The sequence below is a fragment of the Xiphias gladius genome, chromosome 23 (assembly GCF_016859285.1).
Source record: "Xiphias gladius isolate SHS-SW01 ecotype Sanya breed wild chromosome 23, ASM1685928v1, whole genome shotgun sequence".
Lineage (NCBI taxonomy): Eukaryota > Metazoa > Chordata > Actinopteri > Istiophoriformes > Xiphiidae > Xiphias > Xiphias gladius.
The window spans coordinates 17,285,409-17,308,265 of NC_053422.1; the positions used below are offsets into that span (position 1 = coordinate 17,285,409).

At 42.2% G+C, this 22,857-nt stretch overlaps 1 protein-coding gene across 1 annotated transcript in view; it reads left to right on the plus strand.

Annotated features, from left to right (window-relative positions):
* Positions 1-905: 905 nt before the first annotated feature.
* Positions 906-22,857, plus strand: part of col23a1a (collagen type XXIII alpha 1 chain a) — a 115,780-nt gene continuing 93,828 nt past the window's right edge. Inside the window, exons 1-2 of the mRNA XM_040120815.1 lie at positions 906-1,631; positions 2,290-2,359. Of these exons, the coding sequence (XP_039976749.1) occupies positions 1,338-1,631; positions 2,290-2,359 (364 nt within the window). The 5' untranslated portion in view covers positions 906-1,337. The remainder of the gene's footprint in view (positions 1,632-2,289; positions 2,360-22,857) is intronic.

Consider the following 22,857-nt stretch of genomic DNA (forward strand, 5'->3'; position numbering starts at 1 on the left):
TTTAATGAATGAGAAATGTCAAATGTGGCGCAGTAGCTGCATCAGACCGCATGATGGCAGTAAAGAGCTTTTGTATTACTGCAAAAAGTCTGAATAACAACATCACTGAAGTCAGGCTGGTAGAGCGACCAGAGCATAAACCTCAATCTATAGTTTAAGCGCTGTAGCCTTGTAATGTAGGAAGAGGAAAACAAAATCATTCTTGATGTGATTTTGATCATTTCCCTGTTGTGACACTTAAGCCTCGTTTATGCAAAGCGCACAAGTCGATGCATTAAAAGTATGAACATTTACTAAACTGTCAAACTGCATTGAAACGACACTGGTCTAGATGAGACGGTGATTCCACAAAGCAGAAACAGTGGGTTGGACAACACAGAGAATGAGATATATTCCAAACTTCATTAATAGAGTCAAAAAAAAAACCCGAGTTACACTACTGTCATTGTTCAAACTGTCCGAGTTGCAGGATTGAACGTGGGAACACCAGCGTACAGGGTCATTCCGCTGACAGTTTCTGACAAGACAGCTGATCTGTGAGCTATGCCTCTCATACGAGGAGAACCGCCGTCCGCGGGATATTGTGGGCAACACGCGTCCCTTATTGAAAAAGATACGGCGACATACCTCCAGACTCAGTTTCTATAGCAATAACTGCCCGCTTGTGCTTTTATTTTAATGAATTACTCAGCAAATTTCCCACTCTGTTGCATTGACAGGGCAAACGGCCCTCAACCACGGTTCCCGTTGTCCATATACAATTCAGTCGACTATAATGGGTTTTGGAAATGAGGGTGAGAAATAATACCGGCAGCACGGACCTTTCTCCTACAAACTGATGTCCCTGGGGATGATCAGTAATGAGCCAAGCCAAACCCTCGCAGTCTCACTCAGCTGTCAATCTGCAGCTTCCCACGTGGTCCGCAGGGCGGGCGCATCTCAACTAGTTGAACGTGCAACTTTTAGGGAGGCAAACAATCGGATCCACTGGCAGTTGCACTTGCACATCCGTGTCGGATACTCCCCAACAGGAAACACCGACCTGCGAGTCAGGAGGCGCTTCTTCTCTGGTTGGCATCCAGATCGCTCCCGTCGGTGCGTGGCGTAAACCCGGTGCGCACTGCTGCTGCCCCTTGTTCCAAGACTAATTTAAGACAGCGCTTTGAACCCTGAGCCTAGTGTGCTGGAGCTGGGTCTTGTGAATGCGTTAAGAGCGCTGCTTAGTTGGTCCAAAGAAGCTCATTACAGTTTTGGTTGCAGAACTACACCAACAAATCAAAAGTTGTTTTTGGTAATTTTTTCTTTTCACCAAGAGAACTTTGAAGCAGGATTTCATTATGGATACAGCCCGCGACTCTATCGGGGAGAGTAAGCCGGTGTGTCAGTGTGCCCCAAAGTCTGCGGTCCGGCGGTGGCTGCCAGGTTTTCCAGTCGTTTTGTGCATGCTGATGTCCCTGAGCTCCATCACCGTGTGTCTTCTGATGAGCTTCAAGACCCTCCAGCTGGAGAGCCGACTGCAGATGGAGATGGACAAAGCGTCCATCTTCCACCCGCCGCACAGGGCTTTTCTAAACGAGGATGGGACCTTAATTCCAGAGCTGAGCACCTCAATAGGAAAGCTCGTGGAGGAGGTACATGTCGTCTATTGTGGATTCAATTAAAGCCAGTTGTTGTTGATAAATATATGCGATGTTCACACGAACCTCTAACAGACGCGCGGCTCGCCTGTGCGTAAAGTGTGCGTAAAAAAAAAAAAGGAAACATATGCAGTGACGTTTGCAAACGCACAGCCTTGGCACTTTTTGGTAACTGTACTTTAATGATTCCCCCTAAAATCAGTCCCTTTTTAACGCATGACCTTAGGGATCGACCATGCATGCAGCTGGCCAATTAGCGTGCAGTTAAAGCTCTTTATTGGGTGACAACACACTGATGATAGACAAAAACCTACAATTTAATCACTTGGAAAAGAAATGGAAGAAAGCCCTTTCTTTTCTGGGGCTATATGTAATGGGGAAAAGATTATGATCTCATAATTGTTATTGATAGCCACTGAGATTATTTTAATCTCATTCTATTCTATGAATTTTTGCATAATGATATCCCTTTGTTTTTTTCTCTCGATAAATTTGACCAATTCTGTAGCCCACAAGACTTACGCCACTCAAACCAAATAAAAACTCGCACTTTATCAATTACACTGTTTAGCATTGAGAATATGTCGTATCCGTGTGTAGAGGGGACTGGGATTTCTTATCTTACACTGGAATTTGCTGTGTGTGTCTGCAGAAAGTGGTGGTGCTGATGCCAAAAATGCGGACTGCAAGGGATGTTGGCCAAGAGTGCTCCTGTCCTCCAGGTACCTCTGTCTGTTCTTTGAAACATTAGTACCACTTATGAGAACATGTAAACAAAACAAGCAATACACTACGAGTCAGTATTGTGTCTCAGGTGAAAATGAGAGTTTAACCCCGACCGACTGCTCATGAAACCTGATTGTCTCTCTGCCCGTGATGCTTTTGACAGCACTCCTGAACTTCTAGAGCGTATACTTTATGTGTGTGTGTGTGTCTTTTTCTGTGTGGGGGATTATGACCCCTAAGCTTGTGTAGGGCCCGTACTGTGACAGCAGGGCTCAACACTCAGCAAATCAGTGGGGCTGGGATGTCAAGCCTGAGCCCCGCAGCCCTGTGTCAGTGGGGGATGCTCACTTTAATAGAGGGAGCAGCCGTGTGCCAAGATTGGCCACGTTTGGCTCGTGGTGTTCATTACAGGGCTTCTGATAGTTCCTGGGGTGGAGAACAGTGTGTGATCCGCATCTTGTTACACACAGCCCCCCCCCATATGCCCGTGAATTAAAGAAAGATGGTATTTCTTTTATTTTGGGCAAAGTTGCTGGCATGATATTTGATGTGATGCATGTACTCTGAGGCGCCCACACATTTTGATGAAGCATGAACATCAGTGGGTGTGACCCACCGATCAGCAGTGCATTTATTGGTTTACATGGGCTATTGTACCTCACCTATGGAAAGGAAAGTTGTAGTTTATGGGCAGAGAAAATCCTTTGGCTTGCAGAAACAGGGTGTGTGTGTGTTTTTTCCAGCTCAAGTGGAATCTTGCCGTTGTTTCTGAGGAAAGGATACCCGCTTGCACACATTTTCTGCTCCCAAATTTTTGTATCAAGAACTCAAGGCAGAGGTTGAATTTTTTTTAGGTGATTTTCTGCAGATTCGGGTGAATTTCCCTCCCTGGCTCCTCTTTCTTTCTTTCTCTTTCTCTTTGTCTCCGGGTGTGAATAGCCCTGCAACAACAAGAACAGGTGAAAGCGTTCACTAGTGGAATTTCTGGCCCGCTTTCAACACATTCTGTTTTTCAGTCTGAAGTCTGCTGTGCCAAGATAGCTTGCTTGCTCTGTCTGGCTGGTTAGCGAAGTTGGTGCAAGTATTTGTTGTTTGCTTTGGATTCAGCAGAGCCAAAGCCACTGATACTGTTAATGCAAGTTGTAGGTCTTTGCTGGGGTTCCACTTTTGACATTTAGGGCATTTCTGCTAAGTATGACTCAGTAGAAATGTAATCAGGCCTGTACCTTTTATAAAAGGTTGCCTGATTAGAGTTAGCCTGCACTGTCCTACTTGTGCATTTTAATGTAAGTGCTCCATTAGATCATGTTATTGTATCAGATTTTGCATCCCAATTTCCCTGTCAGTTTCCCTCAATTGCTGTGTAATCAAGCTGCTTTGAACTGAAATACAATCCCTCCACAACTATTCAGAAATCTATTTAAATTTCTCTCTTTTCAATTTCTGGTCTTTTAAATATGGTGTTTGGTTTTTGGTGAAACAAAAGGCTATTTTGTTTATTGTGGCTTTGATGTGACCGAATGCCTGTGGACATGTTTTTTTTTTTTTTCATTTCTCAACAATTAGATTGCTCAATACAGACTTGTTAACATTTCTCAATAAAACGTGTTTATTTCAAAGAGGGTTTCTGAGCTGATAAACTTTTTCTTGGCACTTTGGGCTTAGGAAGCCACATGAACGGGGTACTGTCAGGGGCACGCTTGTGTTTGTGCCAAGTACGCTACATGTGATTTATATAAAATGTTTTTATGTGCATTTATCTGAGCTGTGCCTACATATGTGCATCCCACTTGTGTCCTTGTGAGAGAGTATACAAGCTGTATCATGGTCCCATGTGGCTTTGGCGTGTGTGCGCCTGAGTATCAGTCCCTGAACCTTTGAGGGGCCGACAGAGCTCTCTCAACACGACACTGTAAGAAGAGACTCTTCTCTCCCTTTAGCAACAACTCTCGCCACCTGAAACTTGAATCTCTCACCACCAGGATCACAGGCCAAGGTTTTTATGCCTGTATGTGTGTGTGAGAGACGCACTACCACAAAGCATGAGTGGCATTTCTGCCATTAAAGCTATGCCCTCTGCATCAGGGTGCTCGCCTTTCAGCGTGCATGAGGACAGGGGCCCAACAGGGGGCAGCATGTCCGCAGCAGCACTGGAAATGATGATGCTGAATCTGTGATTGACACTTGCGACTAAAGGACTTCCTTCTGATAGAGAAAATAGTGCTTTTAAATGCAAGACCCCCTGGTTCAGTCACTGCTGGATTAGCAGGGCCACTGTCTATAAATAGAGTTTGACCACAGGCTCTGACTCAGGGGCATTTATCTCTCGTGTCCCCCTCAGTGAAACAGCATTGTTACACTTTTATGCTCCCAGATATGACACGGCCAGCAGTCGTTAAAGCTTAGGCAAACTATGTCAGAGTCCAACTCTGCTTACAAGCTTCAGGTGTTTGTAATTAACACCCGCCTGTTCCCTCAGCAGACGCACACAACGTATGCTCGCAGACAAACATACGCACAGATTCATTACTTGAACACATGAACATAACACCTTTATGGTGCCTTGTGCTAATTAGAACCATGTGGGGGCTGTATGTGTCCTGTGTAGGGGGAGTGTATTGTCCTCTCTGCAATTTGCGTTTAAAGGCTCTTTAACAGGTCTGACGCTGACCAGGGGCACCAAGTCTGCCGACAGTTGGGCACGGGCCCAAAAACGAAATGCCAGAGACACCGATCAATATTACTCACTCACCAGTCACTGACGATTGTGCAGCAAGAGAGGGTGCTAAAACAACGCAGGCATCACCCATTCACTGCTTCTCTTTTTTCTTCTAGGACTGTAAACTGAATATCCTTGGAGTTAAGACTGTTGCCCCTCCAAAACAACCAATTAGAAGATGTCGCTTTGGGCTTTAGGAAATTGTAATGGACATTTTCCTCTATTTTCCTGATATTTTATAGACCAAACAAGTGATTAACAAATCCCTTGTTGATATAGTATATTTTGTTTATTGATTTGTAATTATAGTATATTACCTATAGTTTGCGGTTAAGCATTTGTTGAAGTTAAAAACACAGTTGCATGTCCTCAAGTGTAAGTCTCTGCCCTAAGTCACAGCTAGGTCCTTCAGTTAGTATAAGGTAAGTCTAAGCCTTTGGTTCTAGTGTATGTGAAGGCTAGAGGTCAGACCCCTGGCTGTGCGGTCAGATCCCTTTCCATCAGATAAGAGCTCATTAACACGCTGAATGGGAACACAGGCCCCCCATATATGTGTGTTTGAGAGAGCAGTCTCACAGCAGGGTGCCTTGATGTATTTAACATGTACATATACAAACACAAATGCATTTGTTGATATAAATTCTTGTCTGCTTTCTGTACAAGCACAGCTATTTGTATTTATTCTGTCTCCAAATCCCTACTTATGTGGAGGGTTATAATTATACTCCCTCAGTCTGAATTAGCGTAATATTCATTAGGCTGAGAAATACAGTGTAACATCTTGCGTGAAGCCCATTGGCAGTTTGCTGGTGTTAACCGGCCCGTCTGGGGATCAACCTCTCACCCGGGAGGCAGCGGGGAGGCTCTCCCCTCCCAGCCTCCTGCTCTCCCACCTGGAGGAGGAGATGGGGAAAGCCAGCTTTTAGGGAGACGGAGACTTGCGATGGGGCCGACACCCCCCAGGGCTGCACTTTGTTTTTAAAGCCATAATAAATCAGACAGGAAGCTTGCAGCTACCTATACAATCTATCGCCACAGAAAGAATGAATAGGCCATATAAGATCCATTAATGACCATTGTAAAACAATAAACCCAGGAAATTTGTTTTCATAAGAGGCCCCATTTAGATTTGCTCCACTATAGCAATGGGCTGTAGGCAGTTTCTTTAAGTATTAATATACTGGAGAGTAGCCCATAACTAGCTCTATGTGTGCACGTGTGTGAGTCTCTGCTTCCTTATACTCTGTGTTTCTATTTGTGTGTTTTGCACAAACCTTTTAGTTTTGATGCCTGCAAGCATATGTTTTAGTGTGTGGCTGCCAGTGACTGACTGCATTGCTTTAAATCCACGGTGTATGAAGTCAGTTCTGAAAAGGGAGAATCCAGGTGGCTTATTATATTTATGCTACAGGGGGGAAGGAGGTTTCAAACCAAGGAAGAAAATATACAATTTTTAAAATACAAAATATTTCCTATCCAGTTGCTGCACACAGTCAGGTGTCCGTGCCCACACACAGACACACACATATTTCTCAGAGAAGGTCCGTTGGGTGTTTTTCTTCCGTGTACATTTTTTTTTCTGCTCCAGACAAAGATGTAGTTCAGAATAAATCCTCCTACATCCAGTTCATCCATGTTTTTATTTGCAGATTTGAGTTTGCCCAGCTATTTAACCTGACATAACGTTTGCATAATGTACTTGTGCTTTTAATGTGCTTTTATAGGGAAAAGAAGCCTAAGTAAAGCTACAGAGAATGTGTCAATGATAACTTTCTGCTTGGTGATTTGCCTTATGATGGACATTGTCAGGAATGAAGTAGCTTAATCCCTCCCCTCTTCGCTCTCTCCTTCTTTTCTTACAGCCTGCTTTTTACTTACCACTATATCACAGACTACAGATACTATTGTCATAAGGACAGCAGCTCTAATGCACAGCTGGGTGAGCCTTGCGTCCTTTGGTTACTTCTATCCTTTGGCTGAAGTGTCTTTTATTCCCTCCAGTCATTTTAAGAAGTGAATGGAAATTAGTGTCTCTTCTTGATATCTTGTTTTTATTTGGAAGATGATCTTGGAAGGCTCGAGTGTGCTCGGTTTATTTGTAGAAGGAGAGGGGAATGCTGCCTCTTGGATAGTTGGAATTATTTGGAGATGGTTGTGTCTGTCAAAGGCTGAGTTAGTTGGTCATAGGTTTGGGTTCAAGAGAATAAAAAAAAGTCAAGATCTCTGGTTCTGCTGCATTAAATGTTGATACTTTTAAGCTTTACGTCGTAAAGATAACAATGTTATCAAAGTGCAATGCTTACTCAGGAGGGCTTTTAAAAGCTTTTTTAGCTAGTAATGTGTAAATTGGCTTCTAGGTTCAATAAAAAGCAAACAACTGTGTAAACAGGAAGTCACTGATCCCTCATGAATTGTAGTATAAGAAAAATAACAGTGTTAAGCAGCCAAAATAATATGTTAAACTTAACTGCTAATATCCTGTATATATGTAATAAACACTTAACATTATAGGGCTAAGTTATAACTTAAGAGTAGCTGGTGCAGCCGTCTCCAGGTGTGTATCTGTATACATTTGTATGTGTATGCAGCTCTTCTTGACCACTGGTTAGCACATGCACACTCACCCACCCACACATAAACTACATCCAGACCCCTCCCCTCTCTGTCTCTCATCATCCTTCTTATTAAAGTTAGCTTTGTGAAACCACAGTATTTAACAGCGGGGCCGACATTCTTCCTTTTGAAAAACAAACAGCTGGACACAGGCTGGCCAATCGGCAGCCCGTGAAGGCCCACAAGCACCTCAGGAACAAACAGAGGGGCAAAGGGCCAGGTGCCAGCCAGTGAAGCCCAGGTTACGCAGAACAGACACAACAACCAAGAGGAACTTTCTGAACAGACAGACGCATCCACCGATGGGAGTTACAACAACTGGTCCATAGAAAACATTGCTGGATGCAATCATTGGCATAATGTCATATTAGCTGTGCCTGAGATCATTCAAAGCGGGAAATGATGTGGAGCGGGTGAAGGAGGAAACACTGATTATGACTTATTTAAAGGATTTCCCATGCATGTTAAGCATCAGATTGTAGGACGTCACCTCTGAGCCAACAGTGGAAATAGTTACTTCCAAAAAGAGCCTGCTATTGAGCAACAGCTATGTAAAGGCCTGTTTATATTTTCCTCACTGAGGAAGTAGTGTTTATAAGGCCGAGTTTTCTCATGCCCTGCATAGCTCCATATAGTGGTGCTAGGATACACAAAAAATAATTATTCTCAAATGCCCAACATAAACATGGACCAGATGATGTTTCTTATTACCATAGGTAGACAGAAATGTAATAGAGTTCTGCATTTTTTTGAGATATATTGTGCATTGTATGAAGTATTAAGTAGCAGTTTAACTGTAAAAAGATGTTACTTTAGCATATTCAAAACATAATTGGATTTTATTAAGTATTTATATGTTTACAATCTTTGACAGAGAACAGAGGAAAATGAGATATCTATCATTTTAAAAACACATGACATCAAAGTAAAACTTGATTTAGAATAACATCTTATTTACTGCTTTCCATACAGTAATGCTTTGTCTGATGCACATGATTTCAAAACACCAATTGTTTTCAGCACAGCAGTGTGCATCAAGAGCATCAAGTGGGGTGCTAAACCACAGGGACATAATTTATGTCCTCAGTCTTGGATTGATTTAAGACCATCACTGCAGAATCATTCTTGGTGTTTCTGGAGCCACAGAATCTGTTAACTTAGCAGATGGTCTTTGAACGATTACAAGGTTTTTCTTAAATTATTAATTATTTTATTATGTTCATATTACATGTGCTTGTATTCAAAGACGTTCTTGTCTTGAAGGACGTTACACGCAGCAAAAATGTTAGAGCTTAATGCAACTTTTCAACAAATTAGTGACTTAAGATAATAATGTCAATAATATGTCACTTTAAAAAGGAAAATATGTAAATATGAGCATTGTTGGCAATATCGTTTTAGTAGGTGTGTGAAATTGATAAAGGTAAGCATATGCAACAATTAACTGCATGGATTAAAGAATGTCCTCTTTACTATTTAGAAATAACTGCAATAAACTTCTTATTTTAGGGAACCCTAAAAAGCTCTAAAATAAAGTATGACGAGGCCATTATAGATTTCTGGAATATCTCAAATAATCAGTCAGTATCAAAATATTTCAAGAATATTTTCAAGGGGATGCCATTTTTTAGCAACTGCTAATATCGTCTGGTTGAGAGCAAGTAGGAGGCAAGAGCTCACCAAGCTGTGCTGAGCAGACACAGTGCCAAATGTGGAAACTATTATGATGTTTTCTTTAATTATGACATGTGGCAGGTGACAAGGTGAATAGCCTTTTAATGGGGGAGCAGAAAAACTCTTTAACACCACCATGTGGCCTCTGGCTGGCTGACAGCAGTGTGAGGTCAAACAATCGCTCACTGCACAGCAGTATGTGCCCAAACCTGTTCATCATTTATCTGTATTTACAGGACAGAAAGAATCTGTCGCAGAAGAAGCCTGATCATTCTCTCTTTCAAACTGTGTTTAGAGAGCAAAATTATTGCTGTCATTTGAATGCTTCACCAAACCTGTAAAGCATGGAAACGGGCTTTAATTCGATCCCATCATTTGTTAAGATGTCCTGCATAGATAATGCTTGGCAGAAATAAGAGTCCCGTAGCTGTGTTTCCTTTGGCATTTACAGTCCAGTTAATCCAGCAGGAATGTAGCGAGGCCAAATCCAGCTGCAGAATGGGACTCACGTGAACACACCTGGATTTATTGCATAGATAGCATCTCTGGACGTGAACCCAGACAAACAGGGAGGCAGAGTTGGAGCAGAGGTTATCATTCATCCCTCCATCCCTCCCAGACAGAGTGGAATAAGCAATCAAGTATTCCTCTTTGGAGTCGGGGGGGGGCGGGTGAAGCAGGGCATCATTGGTGCAGATGGTCCTCACTGTGCCGAACAGGCTCATGCTTAGTTTAAAAGCCTCTCGACAGGCTCGTCACTCTCCCAGCACCTCTTTAATGAGAGCTAAGCTCGTAAAACTGGACCTGAAATCTTTGAACAAGCCCCCAGCATCACTGGTCCATGTTATTCTGTCATAAGAGGGAGGTGAGGGCATTTTGGAGCAGAGCGGAGCGCTAGATAGCTCTCAACAAGTTAACACCACCACTCGGGAAGGGGGGTGTATTTACATGTGTCAGGCCTGCTTTCTCTCAGTTGGACCTCCAAACATGTCTTTGTCTTTTTATCCCTTATTTTTCTTTTTATTTCTCCAATGTCTCAACTTCTGACTCTGTTTCCCGGGATGCATCTCTCTCTTTCTCTTCTTCCTTGGCTCTATGTATGATTTGAAGAGTGCATATTCAACGCAGACTGCGGGATCTGGATGGCCTGAGGCTGCTGTACCTCCAGACTGGGTCAGTCCATTCGTCGCATGTATACATTAACCCAAAGTTCAGCCAGGAGTCAGGTTGGGGGATGGAGATGGTTATCACACATACTGTAAACAGACAATGAAGAGATGCAGGGGGACATTCACAGGGTAAGTGGGTGCTCCCTCAGGTGTCTCTATCCAACAAGCTAATTTCCTGGTTTTATAGCCGTCAGTGACAGCAGCAGATTACTGGCAGCTGTATTTTGCGGAGACAGAGAATGTACTAGTGGAACAAAGACTTTATAAGCTATGGGGTGAGAAATATTAAAGATTCGTTCAATAATTATATTTGCATTTTCAATTAAAAAAAAAAAAAACAACTTTCAGTTTTAAGGGAGTCAAAACAAGGCAGGGACACAATCAACTCAAATACAATAAGTTTGAAATCTCAAATGGCAAGAGTTGAGCGACCAAGATGTCACTCTGCTCTCATGTTTACAGGGGTGTGTTACACATCTACTGCGTAGTATCTAACCACAGTGTCTGCAGTTAAGCTATCAGCTTCATTGTATGTGGAACAGCCTGCCAAAGCCATTGATGGGTCATTTCACTCTCTGAAGTTTCCCTGACGCTGATTTGTAGATTTTGCATGCGGTCATTTCCCAGCAGCGTGGATATCTGAACATAATTACTATAATGTTACACTAAAATTGCCCTGTCCAACTGGATTCAATCATTGGCCAAGCGTGGGTAGAGATGTGTGTGCGTGTGTGTAAGTGTAAGTTCATATGTATATCTTTATGTGTGCCAACAATGGTGTGTGCACGTTTACCAGCAGACTTGCAGGTCGCCTGTGCTGTGACAGTGTGATAATGGGTGTTAAGTAAGTGTTAATGAGTGCGCAGTGGTGGACACACACCATGACTTGCCGCCATTAAATCGAAACACTTGGTTTCTGTCAAGAACGCTGCCGCTGCTGCCGCTGCTCACTGTCTGACAGCCTCAGCCAGACGGAGGCACAGATGGGGATTGGGGGCGTCGGCGGAACTTAGCATGCTGAAACATACTGCACATGTTGAAACTTTTTTATCAGCTTTCCATCTGTTTTTTACATATTGAGCAAACGTTTGTGTGCATCTGCATTCCTGTTGCCTCTGTATGTGTGGGTCTGCGTGTTGGCTCACCTCGCACGTGTGTTGTACTTCTCATGCGTGTGTGTGTTCCAGCATTTCTGCATACCATCCAACAGCCCATCTCCATTGCCAGCCTCTACAGGGACTTCTTATCTGCATATTTGCTGTTCAACTCAAGAATCATAATAAAATGAGTCCTGAGTGCATTTTGGGAGCCGGGAGAGTATATCACAGATGTCCAGTCAGGTCAGATTACACATGGAATATCTGGGTTGAACATGTGGACAATCTATCAGGTCCACCATCTCTCTTTCCTCTCCTTCTCTAATTTTCTCTCTGACTGCATTCAAACTTTTTCCCTCCATTTTTCATTTCCCCCTACTTTCTTTTCTTAACTTTCCTTACACGTGAGCTTTCTGGACAGTCAGCGCACAAATGCAGTCCTTTTGCATCCATTTAGGGTTCAGATGAATTGGATCCTGAAGTTGTTGAGGCATCGGATGTGTGTGGATGTGATCTACTGATCGTGTGCACTTCAACATGTGTTTGCTTGTGTGTCTTTGTGCCTGTACAAGCTAATTGACACAGTGTCACGGTTCAGGTGCTGAAGCCGTGACTTGCATCGAGAAGAAGAGGGCTGCTGTAGTTTTACAAGGCAACAGAGACAACAAATACTTTCACACATGCACAAACACTCACTGAAACATACACCAAATAACACCCAGATGCATACACAATTTTTTATGGTGCTTTCACTGTTTCCTTGCTGTTAATACTTCTTAAATCCAGGAACCAGGGATGCACTTTTGGAACAGAGCACGTCCTTTTTTGGTCTTGTTTATTTTCTCGGGGTGTTTTCTCATGTCAGTGTGGTTCTGATTGTGTGATTTGGAAGAAAGACAAAGACGGGGATGAGTAGAAATAGCAGGGAGAGCAGGACAGCGCCAGGAGGGAGGTGTTTGAGAGATCTAATGTACAATGTGATTCTGATGAATGGAGCAGAAAGAATTTAAAATATATTTGAAGTGTACATATGGGATCTAATTTAAATTTGTTTCAGTGTCTTTCTGTCATTTTAATCTGTACTATGTCTTGTCCCAATAAGCCAATACGCTGTTATTGCAACACTATCTTGGCCTGCAGTGCTGCCTGTTTTGCCCTGAGCCCCATATGATTCTTTTTAAATTCTAAACAAAGAGTCTGGCTGTTTTTTAAAGCAAGGATTAAACCAAAAATGTAACTGTCCAAATTGTCCCTTAAATAGGGAACTTGTCTACAACGCTCAACAGGCCACTAAGGAGACCTGACCTAAATCAAGCTGCTTATCATAAAACATGTTAAAAACCACCACTGCAAAGTACTTCTCTAACCTAGTTTTAATTGGGAGAGTTGGCTCGAGTTACAATGTTATCATCTACGAAGAAACAAAGTCGGCACACAGGCAGGAGAAAAATACAGATAGATTAAGATTTATTTGTCAGAGGCATCAAGATGGGAGGTCAGATATTTTGGCATCTTTATTACCTTTTTCCGGGATCACTGTATTTTCTGGTAGTCTTTTACAAAGGAGCATATAGATTTGTTAGATGCTTTGAATGTTTTTAGGCAAGGCACTGAGTGATCCGGGCTTAACCACTGCTAACGGATTGACTGCAGGGATGCCAAATCCCAGACTCTTTTCAGATTCTGAATGATATTTAGTGTGACCTTGCTGCTGCTTTGCGTATTATTGGACATCTGTGATGTAGTTCTGACCACTGATCTGTCACTAATACTGTGTCTGTAACCTTCCCTAAACCATTTTTCTCTGCTGGTGGAAAACATCAGTACTAAAGCACAACCAAACACAGTATTCGTATAGTTTTTTTTTCAAAATTCACTTTCTCTTAAAGTAGCACAGAAATTTTTTTTTGGGTTTTATTAAGTTGAAAAACATCTTCCTTGTCTGGTGTAATTGACATGCACATATATATTTACTTCATAATTCTTATCACTGCCTGCCTTTCTATGGCAGCCTCCTCTGAAGGGCCTGACTACCATAATTCACAGAAAATCCTCCATTATGCCTTCCTGCTTTATTGTTTGCCAATAGCACAGACGTGAATTTTGAGAAACATTTGTACCTGGCACTTTTAGGAAACAGGAATCTTACTGGGCATTTTAAAAAGCAGATGTCGAGGAGACTTCTTTCCTGGCACAGGATGTCCTATTGATTTATTTTAGGCAGATGTTTTGATCAAATCAGATAGACGTGACAATTTGTCTGTCTGGTACACCAATTAATTCACAAGGCAGGTCAGCTGATTTTACTTGGTCTAATTATGTCTGAACTTTTAAACTCTCTCTTTTCACATTCACTCTGTCTGTCTCTGTTTCCTCCTCTATCGGAAAGACAGACAACAGTAAATGGAGCGTAAGTAGCCAGATGCTTATCTTTCCTGTCCAGGATTTTTGCTCGTCTGAGTGCCTGTGTGTGCGTCTGCATGTGCAAGTTTATGTATATTTTTATGTATGTACATGCATTTATGAACAAAGCAAGTAAAAGACAAGACATTACTTGGTTTCTTTGCCTGTTGGAGCTATACAGTGGACAGAGAAGGGGTGACTGCTGGAGATCGGAGTGGGTAGGAGGGGTGTGGAAGCACTGGGTGTACCCCAAGCAAACAGGCCAGATAAGATCAGAGTGGAGGGAGCGCAGCTGGAAGCCTTCCTGAGTTGACCCCTTTCTCTGCCTCTCTCACATTCCTCCAAACCCCTCCTTGCCCTCTTTCTCCCGTCCTCTCTTTCTCCCCATTTTACATCGTAACGTCTCTTTCCTGCTCCAGCTCATCTCTTCGCTCCCCAGCCCCACTGAGTCTACCTTGCTCCATCCATTACTCTTTATTTTTCAAACAATATCCTCATGTTAGGAGTTTCCTTAGTTCCTTTTTTTCCTTCTGTGTGGATATCTTCCCTCCTGTCCTTGACTTTACTGCCTCCTCTCCATCTCCCCAGTCCTCCTTCTCCCCCTCTCAGCAGGACCTCAGTAAAGTGGGGTCAGCCTTTAGCATGTTATGCTATGTCTTTCCTCTGTTTCTGCCTTGCTCTTTGACCACGTTCATTAATACTAGCCTCTCTAAACTGACCGATCACCTTTCATGTTTTCCCCTGGGCCATGTCCTAGACATGACAGTAGGCCTAACATTTCAAAGTAAAGCCTCTCCGCTGGGACGTGTATGCTTTTTGTGTGAATTTACATGTGTGTGTCCGTGTGTTTAATAGAATCAAGACAAAGCAAAAATAGTGCAAAGCAGCTGCGCTTGTTGTCTTTAGTGACCCAATTTAATATCATCGAGTAAAGCCATTACAGGTAATGCCATTCAGGAGTGAGAGTTAGCTAAATAACTTTTTCTGCTGCAAAAAAAGTTATAAGTTATGTTAAAATTAAAATGTGTGAGGAAGTTGAGGGGGAGGAAAGTGAGAAAAAGGAGAGAAAAATGGAACGCTTTCAGTTTGTGATGACTTGGAATGATTGTCATGTATATTAAGCTTAGTGTAGATAGTGACACAAAGACAGCTGTTGCCTATTTTGGCCTTGCGTTGGTCCCTCCCGTTACCAGACCCATATCTGTAAATAGTCCATACTGGTGACAGACTGCTGAGACGGATCACACGCTTCAGAACTGAGATATTATCTTCAGATATTAATACAACACAGGGTTTAGGCATCTAATGATCCAAATTAACTGAACTCACTATCAAGTTCAGTTTTAGATGTTTTCTTTTCTGGAGGCCACATCAACATCACTGGTGTTGTTGTTGTCCAGGTTCTGGTTTCCAATAATCTCACAACCTCTTGACCTTTTAGAAAGAGTGGAGCCCCATAATGTCTCCTGCAGTAAGCTTTAAACAAGTCCTATTTAGGATGCCAGTGCAACCCACCCCCCTCCTCCTGGACCCTCCATCAGCACCCTGGCACTATTCTCACTCCAAAAGCAGAGGGTGAGTGATAGGGTGAGGGAGGAGGTGGGTGAGTATTGTACTGAGCAGAAAAAAAAAAGAAAACTAGAGCTGGAAATAAGAGAATCAACCTGGATAAAAATCATGCATTAAAAATGCTATATGCAACATAAAACAATTGTTTAAACAATTGTTTTTTTTCAGTTACCTGCACTTAGAGGGACATCTGGTGCATAATCAGCAGCTCTTTGCGATTCCACCCCTCTTTTCTTTTCTTTACAGTCTATAACCTAATTATTTTCTGGGCTGTGCTCGTCACAAGAGGACACATTTGTTGCAATTTAGTGAGGATATAAATCTCTTGCAGCAGGCAATACAATATGAGGGTGAAATGGGGTAAAATTCCTAAATTAGTTTTAACCAATCTGCTCATCCATTAAAAAATTGTAGGTATTTTTGAGTAAAAATTGGTTTAAAATCTTTTTTGCATTACTTATATTTGTATGTTACAAATTACTGGTTTTGATTAAGGAAGTAAATGGAGGATTTTTTTTTTTTTTTTTTTTTTTTTTACCATTAGTGGGCAAAATTCACAGCAAACATCTATAAAGAAATAATGAGGATAAGGGCTATAGGTCTCTGTAAGGGGTAGGGGGCATCAAGGGGGAGCAGCAGGAGAACTGGTTGGGTGATGAGGGTACCATGATAGGCCTGATCTGTCCTCTTAAGGTCAAATGGCCCTTCACAAAAAAACAGATCAGATGACCTGGCTTCAATAGTCCTAAAGTTGTCCATCTGTCTACATGTCAGTCTTTCAGTCTGCTGTTCTGTTTACAGATCTGCCAACTGTCAATCATCAGTCACTTAGTCTCTCACATGCAAACACACACACACACACACACACACACACAAACACTGCCCTGGCCCCTCAGACCAATATCTGACCTCAGGCACTGATATTGGACTCAGTATCAGTCCAGTATACTGAGTCGTTGAAGCTGGAGATGGAGCTGATTCGAGTTAGTCATACTGTTCAAAAAACAAAAAGACCCCGAGGAGAACATCTAACCTGGTTATAAAGAGCAAACAAATTTGTTCAACGCAGAGGCCAGTATAAATAGGTACATGAATACGTACACAAAGGCAAAGCTTGCATGCCAACGCGTTAACGCAGCACTGTACATACACTTACATGCATAGTCATGTAGCCATATGTTCACAGATACAAATACATGTCCAGCACACACAGAGACATAATCTCACACACACACACACACACACACACACACACACACACACACACACACACAGACACTTTCACACACATACACACAGTGACTGAACAGAAAACATTAACCAAACAAGTACAGGCGGGGTAGAAAGGAGCAGGAAAAACAGGACCCAGAATGACTTCTTTCTTCATCTCCCCTGAGGGCCACAGAATGAACCTATTGTTGTCTGTCCTCTCTCTACTCATTCCAGCAATCAGTTGTCCCTCTTTCTTTTCATCCTACATAAGTGTGCTCTGTGGTTTGGATACCCTATATGATCGACATCAAGTGTGGGAAAAAAAAGCCTGCTTCTTACCCAGGAGACCCGCACCATGCCCCTCTCTCTTGCTGGCTGTGATTGTGTGTGTGGTATCAGGCTCTCTAGTCTTGTGTACTATGGTATCACATTTGTGCTATCTGGTGTGGTATTGCGGTAACACTGAGGGGGTGAAGGGCAGACAGGCTAAACAGGGCTCTTCTTTAAAGTGAATAAAAAGTCTTCGGTGTGAGAAAAGTTCTGTTTTTCATTTCGTTTCTTTCACACACTCTGGCATAAACGGACATGTGTGCGCAGTTTAGGTACACGAGCGCTCCTGTGTCTGATTAGATGTTTTCTGCAAGTGCAGCCCATGTGTGCAGGGTACGACGCTACCTTTACCTATGGAACCATGCTTACACACTGCAAACAGCTCTAGAAAAAGCATCAGGAGCATACACTTTGACCAACAGAACCTCCATCTTGCTGTCTTAATGAATAACAGTGTATCCTCAGCTGAGTAGGAATGGGAGATGTTTACACGATCCTTCTGAACATCTGAAAGAAATGTACATAAATGAGAGGTAGAAACAAATTCTTTGCTTGTTGTGATAGATAGTCAAAGAAGTGCAAATGCAAGAAAAAGCCATAAATTGTGTGGTTTTAGTAATAATTGGACCATTGTCGGTAATTTCTTATTTTTTAGCCAGACTAGTGGTGTGGGTCTAAGAATGGAAATTTTGTATTGATCTATCGATTGGTTGGTCCACTTTTTGGTCCAGACTGAAACATCTCAATAACTATTGATTACCATGAAATTCTGTACAGACATTCTCGGTCCCCAGAGGATTAACCCTTGTGGGAAATGTCAGAACAAATATTCACTAGATTGTCATGAAATTTGGTACCGACCTATATTTCCTCTTTAGGACTAATTGTACTCACTTTGGTGGTCTCTTAACTTTTCAGATAGTGCCATCATTAGGTCAGAATTTCATCATTTCATTTTGTCTACTACTTTGTCTTCCTTTTCATAGGCACTGTGAGCCTGCTAGCATGTTGACATTAACATTTAGCTCAAAGCATCAGTCTGCGTAGAGCAGCTAGCATGGCAGTAGACTCTTTGTCTTGTTAGTCATACTTTCAGTTGACGACAGGTTTCACGCACATGTACATCAACCCTAAGATGAATATGGAAAGGTTAATTCAATATCCCTACATTTTTATAGTCATGTTTATATTTACTGTTTATAACCATGATGTCTATAAACAATCTCCTGTGGCTCCCTTTACATTTTTATAAGCTGCTTCAACCACGTCCAATCAGGAACTCATGCTTTTGACAGATCTTTGTTTTTTTTATATTGATGCTTAAATTGATCTCAAACTTCATCCCATTTTAAGAGCCAGAGTTCTGCTTCAGCCCCAGTCCTTGTTGGTTTCTTAAATCCTCTGTTTGACTGGGTTAGGCAGACTAAGGCACAGCCAAAACCACCACTGTCACTTTTAATTGACAGGATCTCAGTTGTCGTTTGCTTAGCGCTCTGGTCTTTTCAGGCTGTGATTCGGTCAAGATGCTTCCACTGCGTAGGACTGTGGCAGTACAATGCCATAATGAGGTTGCCAGCACATTATTTGCCCCCACACACACCTGCAAAGCAGTCTGGGAGGGCTGGGCTTCTCATTAGTTGAATTAGGGCTCTTTGCTGTTACTGTTTTTGTGTCTGTTCATTTTGTTATTTCATGCTTTTCATTTCCAATCAATCTTTTGTTCTGTTTAGTCTCTTCTCTTCTCTTCTCTTCTCTTCTCTTCTCTTCTCTTCTCTTCTCTTCTCTTAGGTAAGTGGGAATACAGATGTTAAGGCCATTTGCTGCTATTAAAAGGGGAACAGTAAAAATCTCAGACCACTGTAGAACATGATCTTCAATGCGCCATTAACATCAGCTGACCTGAGCTGATCTTTTCTTCCACTCCCCCATCCAGTTTTTTCTCCCTCTTTATCCAATTCTCCTTCATTCACTCTTGTTCTGACTCTCTCAACTCTCTTTCTTGCTCATTCCTCATATCTTCAAACCTATAACCACCTTAAGTTATTCTTTTTTCCCCTATCTTTTCCATGGCCAATGCAGTCCATCTTCTTTTTCTCTCAGTCTGTCTACAGACCCTGCTTACAATAGTATTCTGAGGTTATTTGGCTGCATGTCTTATGATGAGTCATAAAAAAGCAGATAATGTCTGGCCAATTTCAATACCAAAAAGTGATACTAAATTACTATATAGCATTTTTGCTCTGTGTTGTTTATTATTTATGGAAAGAATAAAACTGTATTTGTGGAAAACCACACAGTAAATCCCCAAAGTGAGTTTGAACCAAACTCTAAGAATGATTTGTAGACACTTTAATCCAGTTCTGCTATTTGCAGAGCAGGCGTCGTTCTTTTCCACTCACTTACCCATCCGCTGACCCAGGGTGACCTTATCATCTTAGGATGCATCTCTTTTTCCACTCATTTCCTCCACAGCTCTCGTTCTGCTGCTCCCCGGAGTATTTGTGTCCCCAGAACGAGGGTTCTCTCTCCCCTTATATAGCCAACATGTGTGACCGAGACACGCGTGTTAACCTATTAGCACGCTAAGTAGCCCTCTGCAAATTCTTCTGATAGTTTTTAATGAAGCCACTTGCTGTAGGGATCAGAGCAGCAGTGTTAAATTTAGACTTTCATTAACCTCTCAGTGTCTCAGTTTTCTGCTATTGTCAGACAGCAGGCGCAAGTGTAGTGGACAGCGGGGGCTTTAGGGATATTTGTGTATGGGTGTAAAGTTAGTGTCCTGATGATCAAGTCCATAGACCAGAGATGAGTAGAAGGATCGACACCTCAACCGAGAGACAGACAGCTGGTAATAGATTCGTCGATGGATAGAGCAGTAGGATGTATAGATGGACAGGGTGATAGACAGATGGAGGTGTGAATGAAAGAGAGCGAGGGGGCCAATCCTGAGAGGGATCAGGAGGTTGTGACCCCTGACAGGTGTGGAAGATGGATGCCATCGTTGCAGCATTCATGAGGGACAGATGAAGAAGGCAGAGATAGGAGGGACTTGCCCACACTCAGGGAGAAGGAGCTGCAGGGACAGATAACACATCAACACTTCCCCAATCCTACTTCCTGCTGTATGTATGTGTGTATGTATGTGTGAGAAGTGCACTCAAACTTCAAGGTTCCCATATCATTGCCCACTTGTAGGACGAGTGCTTTTTAAAGACCTCTTTCTAATTCAGTTTTGAACTCATCCCCTAATTTCTTGTCAAGGAATATTTTTCTCAGCAAGCCTAGAGATCATTTAGCAAATCTAATTTATCCAGCGTTTGCTCACTGCCATACGTGGTATATTTGAGTTATGTTAATGAGAGCTTCTCCTGCCAAACCAGGAGAAGATAAATATACTTCATAGTTGAGCATAAGGGAGCCAGTCGCTGTCAGTCTAAGACTCCTGCTGCGTGTGGGTTTGTTTTATTCTGAATTAAACAGATGCATACTGTCACTGCTTTAACAGCACATGAGCAAAATTCAGCAGCCAGAGAGCAGTTTGGTGACTTGTTGGTTGCTGAATTATTACTTAGCAAAGAAATATTGAATTTATCAAAAGGATTTGTACAAGAAAACAAGAGATTCTGTAGTTAGAAATAAAAACTGAAGCTCAAACAACTTGTCAGTAAATAATTGAAAATAATTGATAGTTGAAGCCTTAATAAAGACACAGACATCGACAGAGTCAAGTCACGGGACAAGGTTTGACTATTCAAGAGGTAGAATTGACTGAGACTGTGCACCAGTGACCTTTGACACTTCACATTGGTACTTTTCAGGACCTGCTGAGATAGAATCTGTTTGAAACTCCTCACTCTTCCTCTGCTATTATGGCAATAAATTGGCGATAAAGAGTACAGAATGTACAATGAAGTGCTATATAAATACAATGCCATTGCAGAAGCTATGTGGGGATCTTATGTGGCTTCCAGCTAATTAAAATGAATGAGAGGTAGTGAAGAATGGAGAAAAGAGGTCAAATTGGGTGATGTCTGATTGCTGTATTATGGCTTTGAGTCAAGGCATCAGCTCATGTTTGCAGTTTGGTTAGTGGCTGTTCATGTGCGGTTATGGGTAATTGAAAGTGTGTGTGTGTGTGTGTGTGTGTCTGAGTGTCTGCGTGTCTGTGTCTGTGTGTGTGTGTGGTGCAGTGGATCTGGCAAATCTTCACTGACGGCCAGGATGCCAGGCACCATCGGGAATGCTGAGAATGCTGGATGCCCTTTCACAATGACCTGGGTTAGTCGTGTGTTTGTGTGTGTACCTCTACATCTATCTTTGTGAGGACCAGTGTGAGTTCTAGACCTTGGGAGTGAGGACATTTTGGCTGGTGCTCACAACTTTCAACACTGATGGAGGGTTAAGACTTGGTTTTAGGAATAGAATTAGGTTTAGGTTAGGGCTAAGGTAAGGGTTGTGGTTAGGTATTTAGTTGTTAGGAAATGCAATATGTCAATGACGGGTCCCCACAAATATAGTAAAACAGGGTGTGTGTGTGTGTGTGTGTGTGTGTGTGTGTGTGTGTGTGTGTGTGTGTGTGTGTGTGTGTGTGTGTGTGAGAGAGAGAGAGAGAAAGAAAGATAAGTAAGAAAAGTAAGGGAGTAAGCGAGTGGCCTTGAAGAGTGTATAAACACAGTGACCCTGTTGTGATGCTCTGTACCTGCTAACAACCGAGCTAAATGGACTAATACTTTTTCCATGCCTGCCATTGCAAATAGACTCTCATTATATGGAGCTTGTTTCATTTAAAAGGCATGTAACCTCTTATGCTTTGGGTTTAGCACAGAACTATTTCTAGTTTTCATTAAGATTCTCACTCTATGTTTGGCTATTTTGTCTGTGAGCTTTCTAATTAAAAAATATCTCAGGAAATCAACATCAGTTTTGGACACTGAATTTGTGGTGTGAAATAGAAAACAGATGTTTTGAGGCCAATTCAAACAAATATTTATTTCTTTGCCATTTTTTTTTTGGTCTCTTTTGTTGTGTTTTGCTAACCCTTATAGTCTAATAGTTAATAAAAACAAACTTCAAAGCAGTCAGAAAGTGGAAGTAGACAGGACTGATGTTTGCCAAATACTAACAATCTTCTCTGTATATTTTAAGGGAGCTGTGTTGTGATCATTTGTCTCCATGATAAGTCTATCTGTTATTTATGCCCCTTGCACGAAGAATCCAGGCCTTGTGTTTAGCATCCGTCATGCTCTTATCAGAACTGTTGGGGGGAAAGGCTTCCTGATCGATCGGCTGCTCCTGCTAACTGGATGCCCCCAATTTGTTAAACAGACAACCCAGAAGAAGCCGATTGTACTCTCGAAACCAAAGAGGAGACCACAGAGGAGTAAATGCTTGCCGTAACACACAGATCATTTTTAGGAACACTAAAGCTCAGGAGTGTCTTGCAACAGAGGAGTGAGGGCCATGTTTGGAGGAGTGTGGAATGCTTTGGCCCGTTGTTGTCCCGCTGGTCCGGTGATGGTGGTGTCAGGTTGACTGTGAGCCCAAGTTACATGCATTCCCATCATCCCTTCCCTGAAAAACATAACACCAACCAGCCCAGTTCTGGAACTTGATCATGGTATCAACCCACCAGCCATTATTGTCCCAACAACTTCTTTTCTATCGTATAGCGACAGGTATGCTAATCCTGCTGTCCACATAAACACACA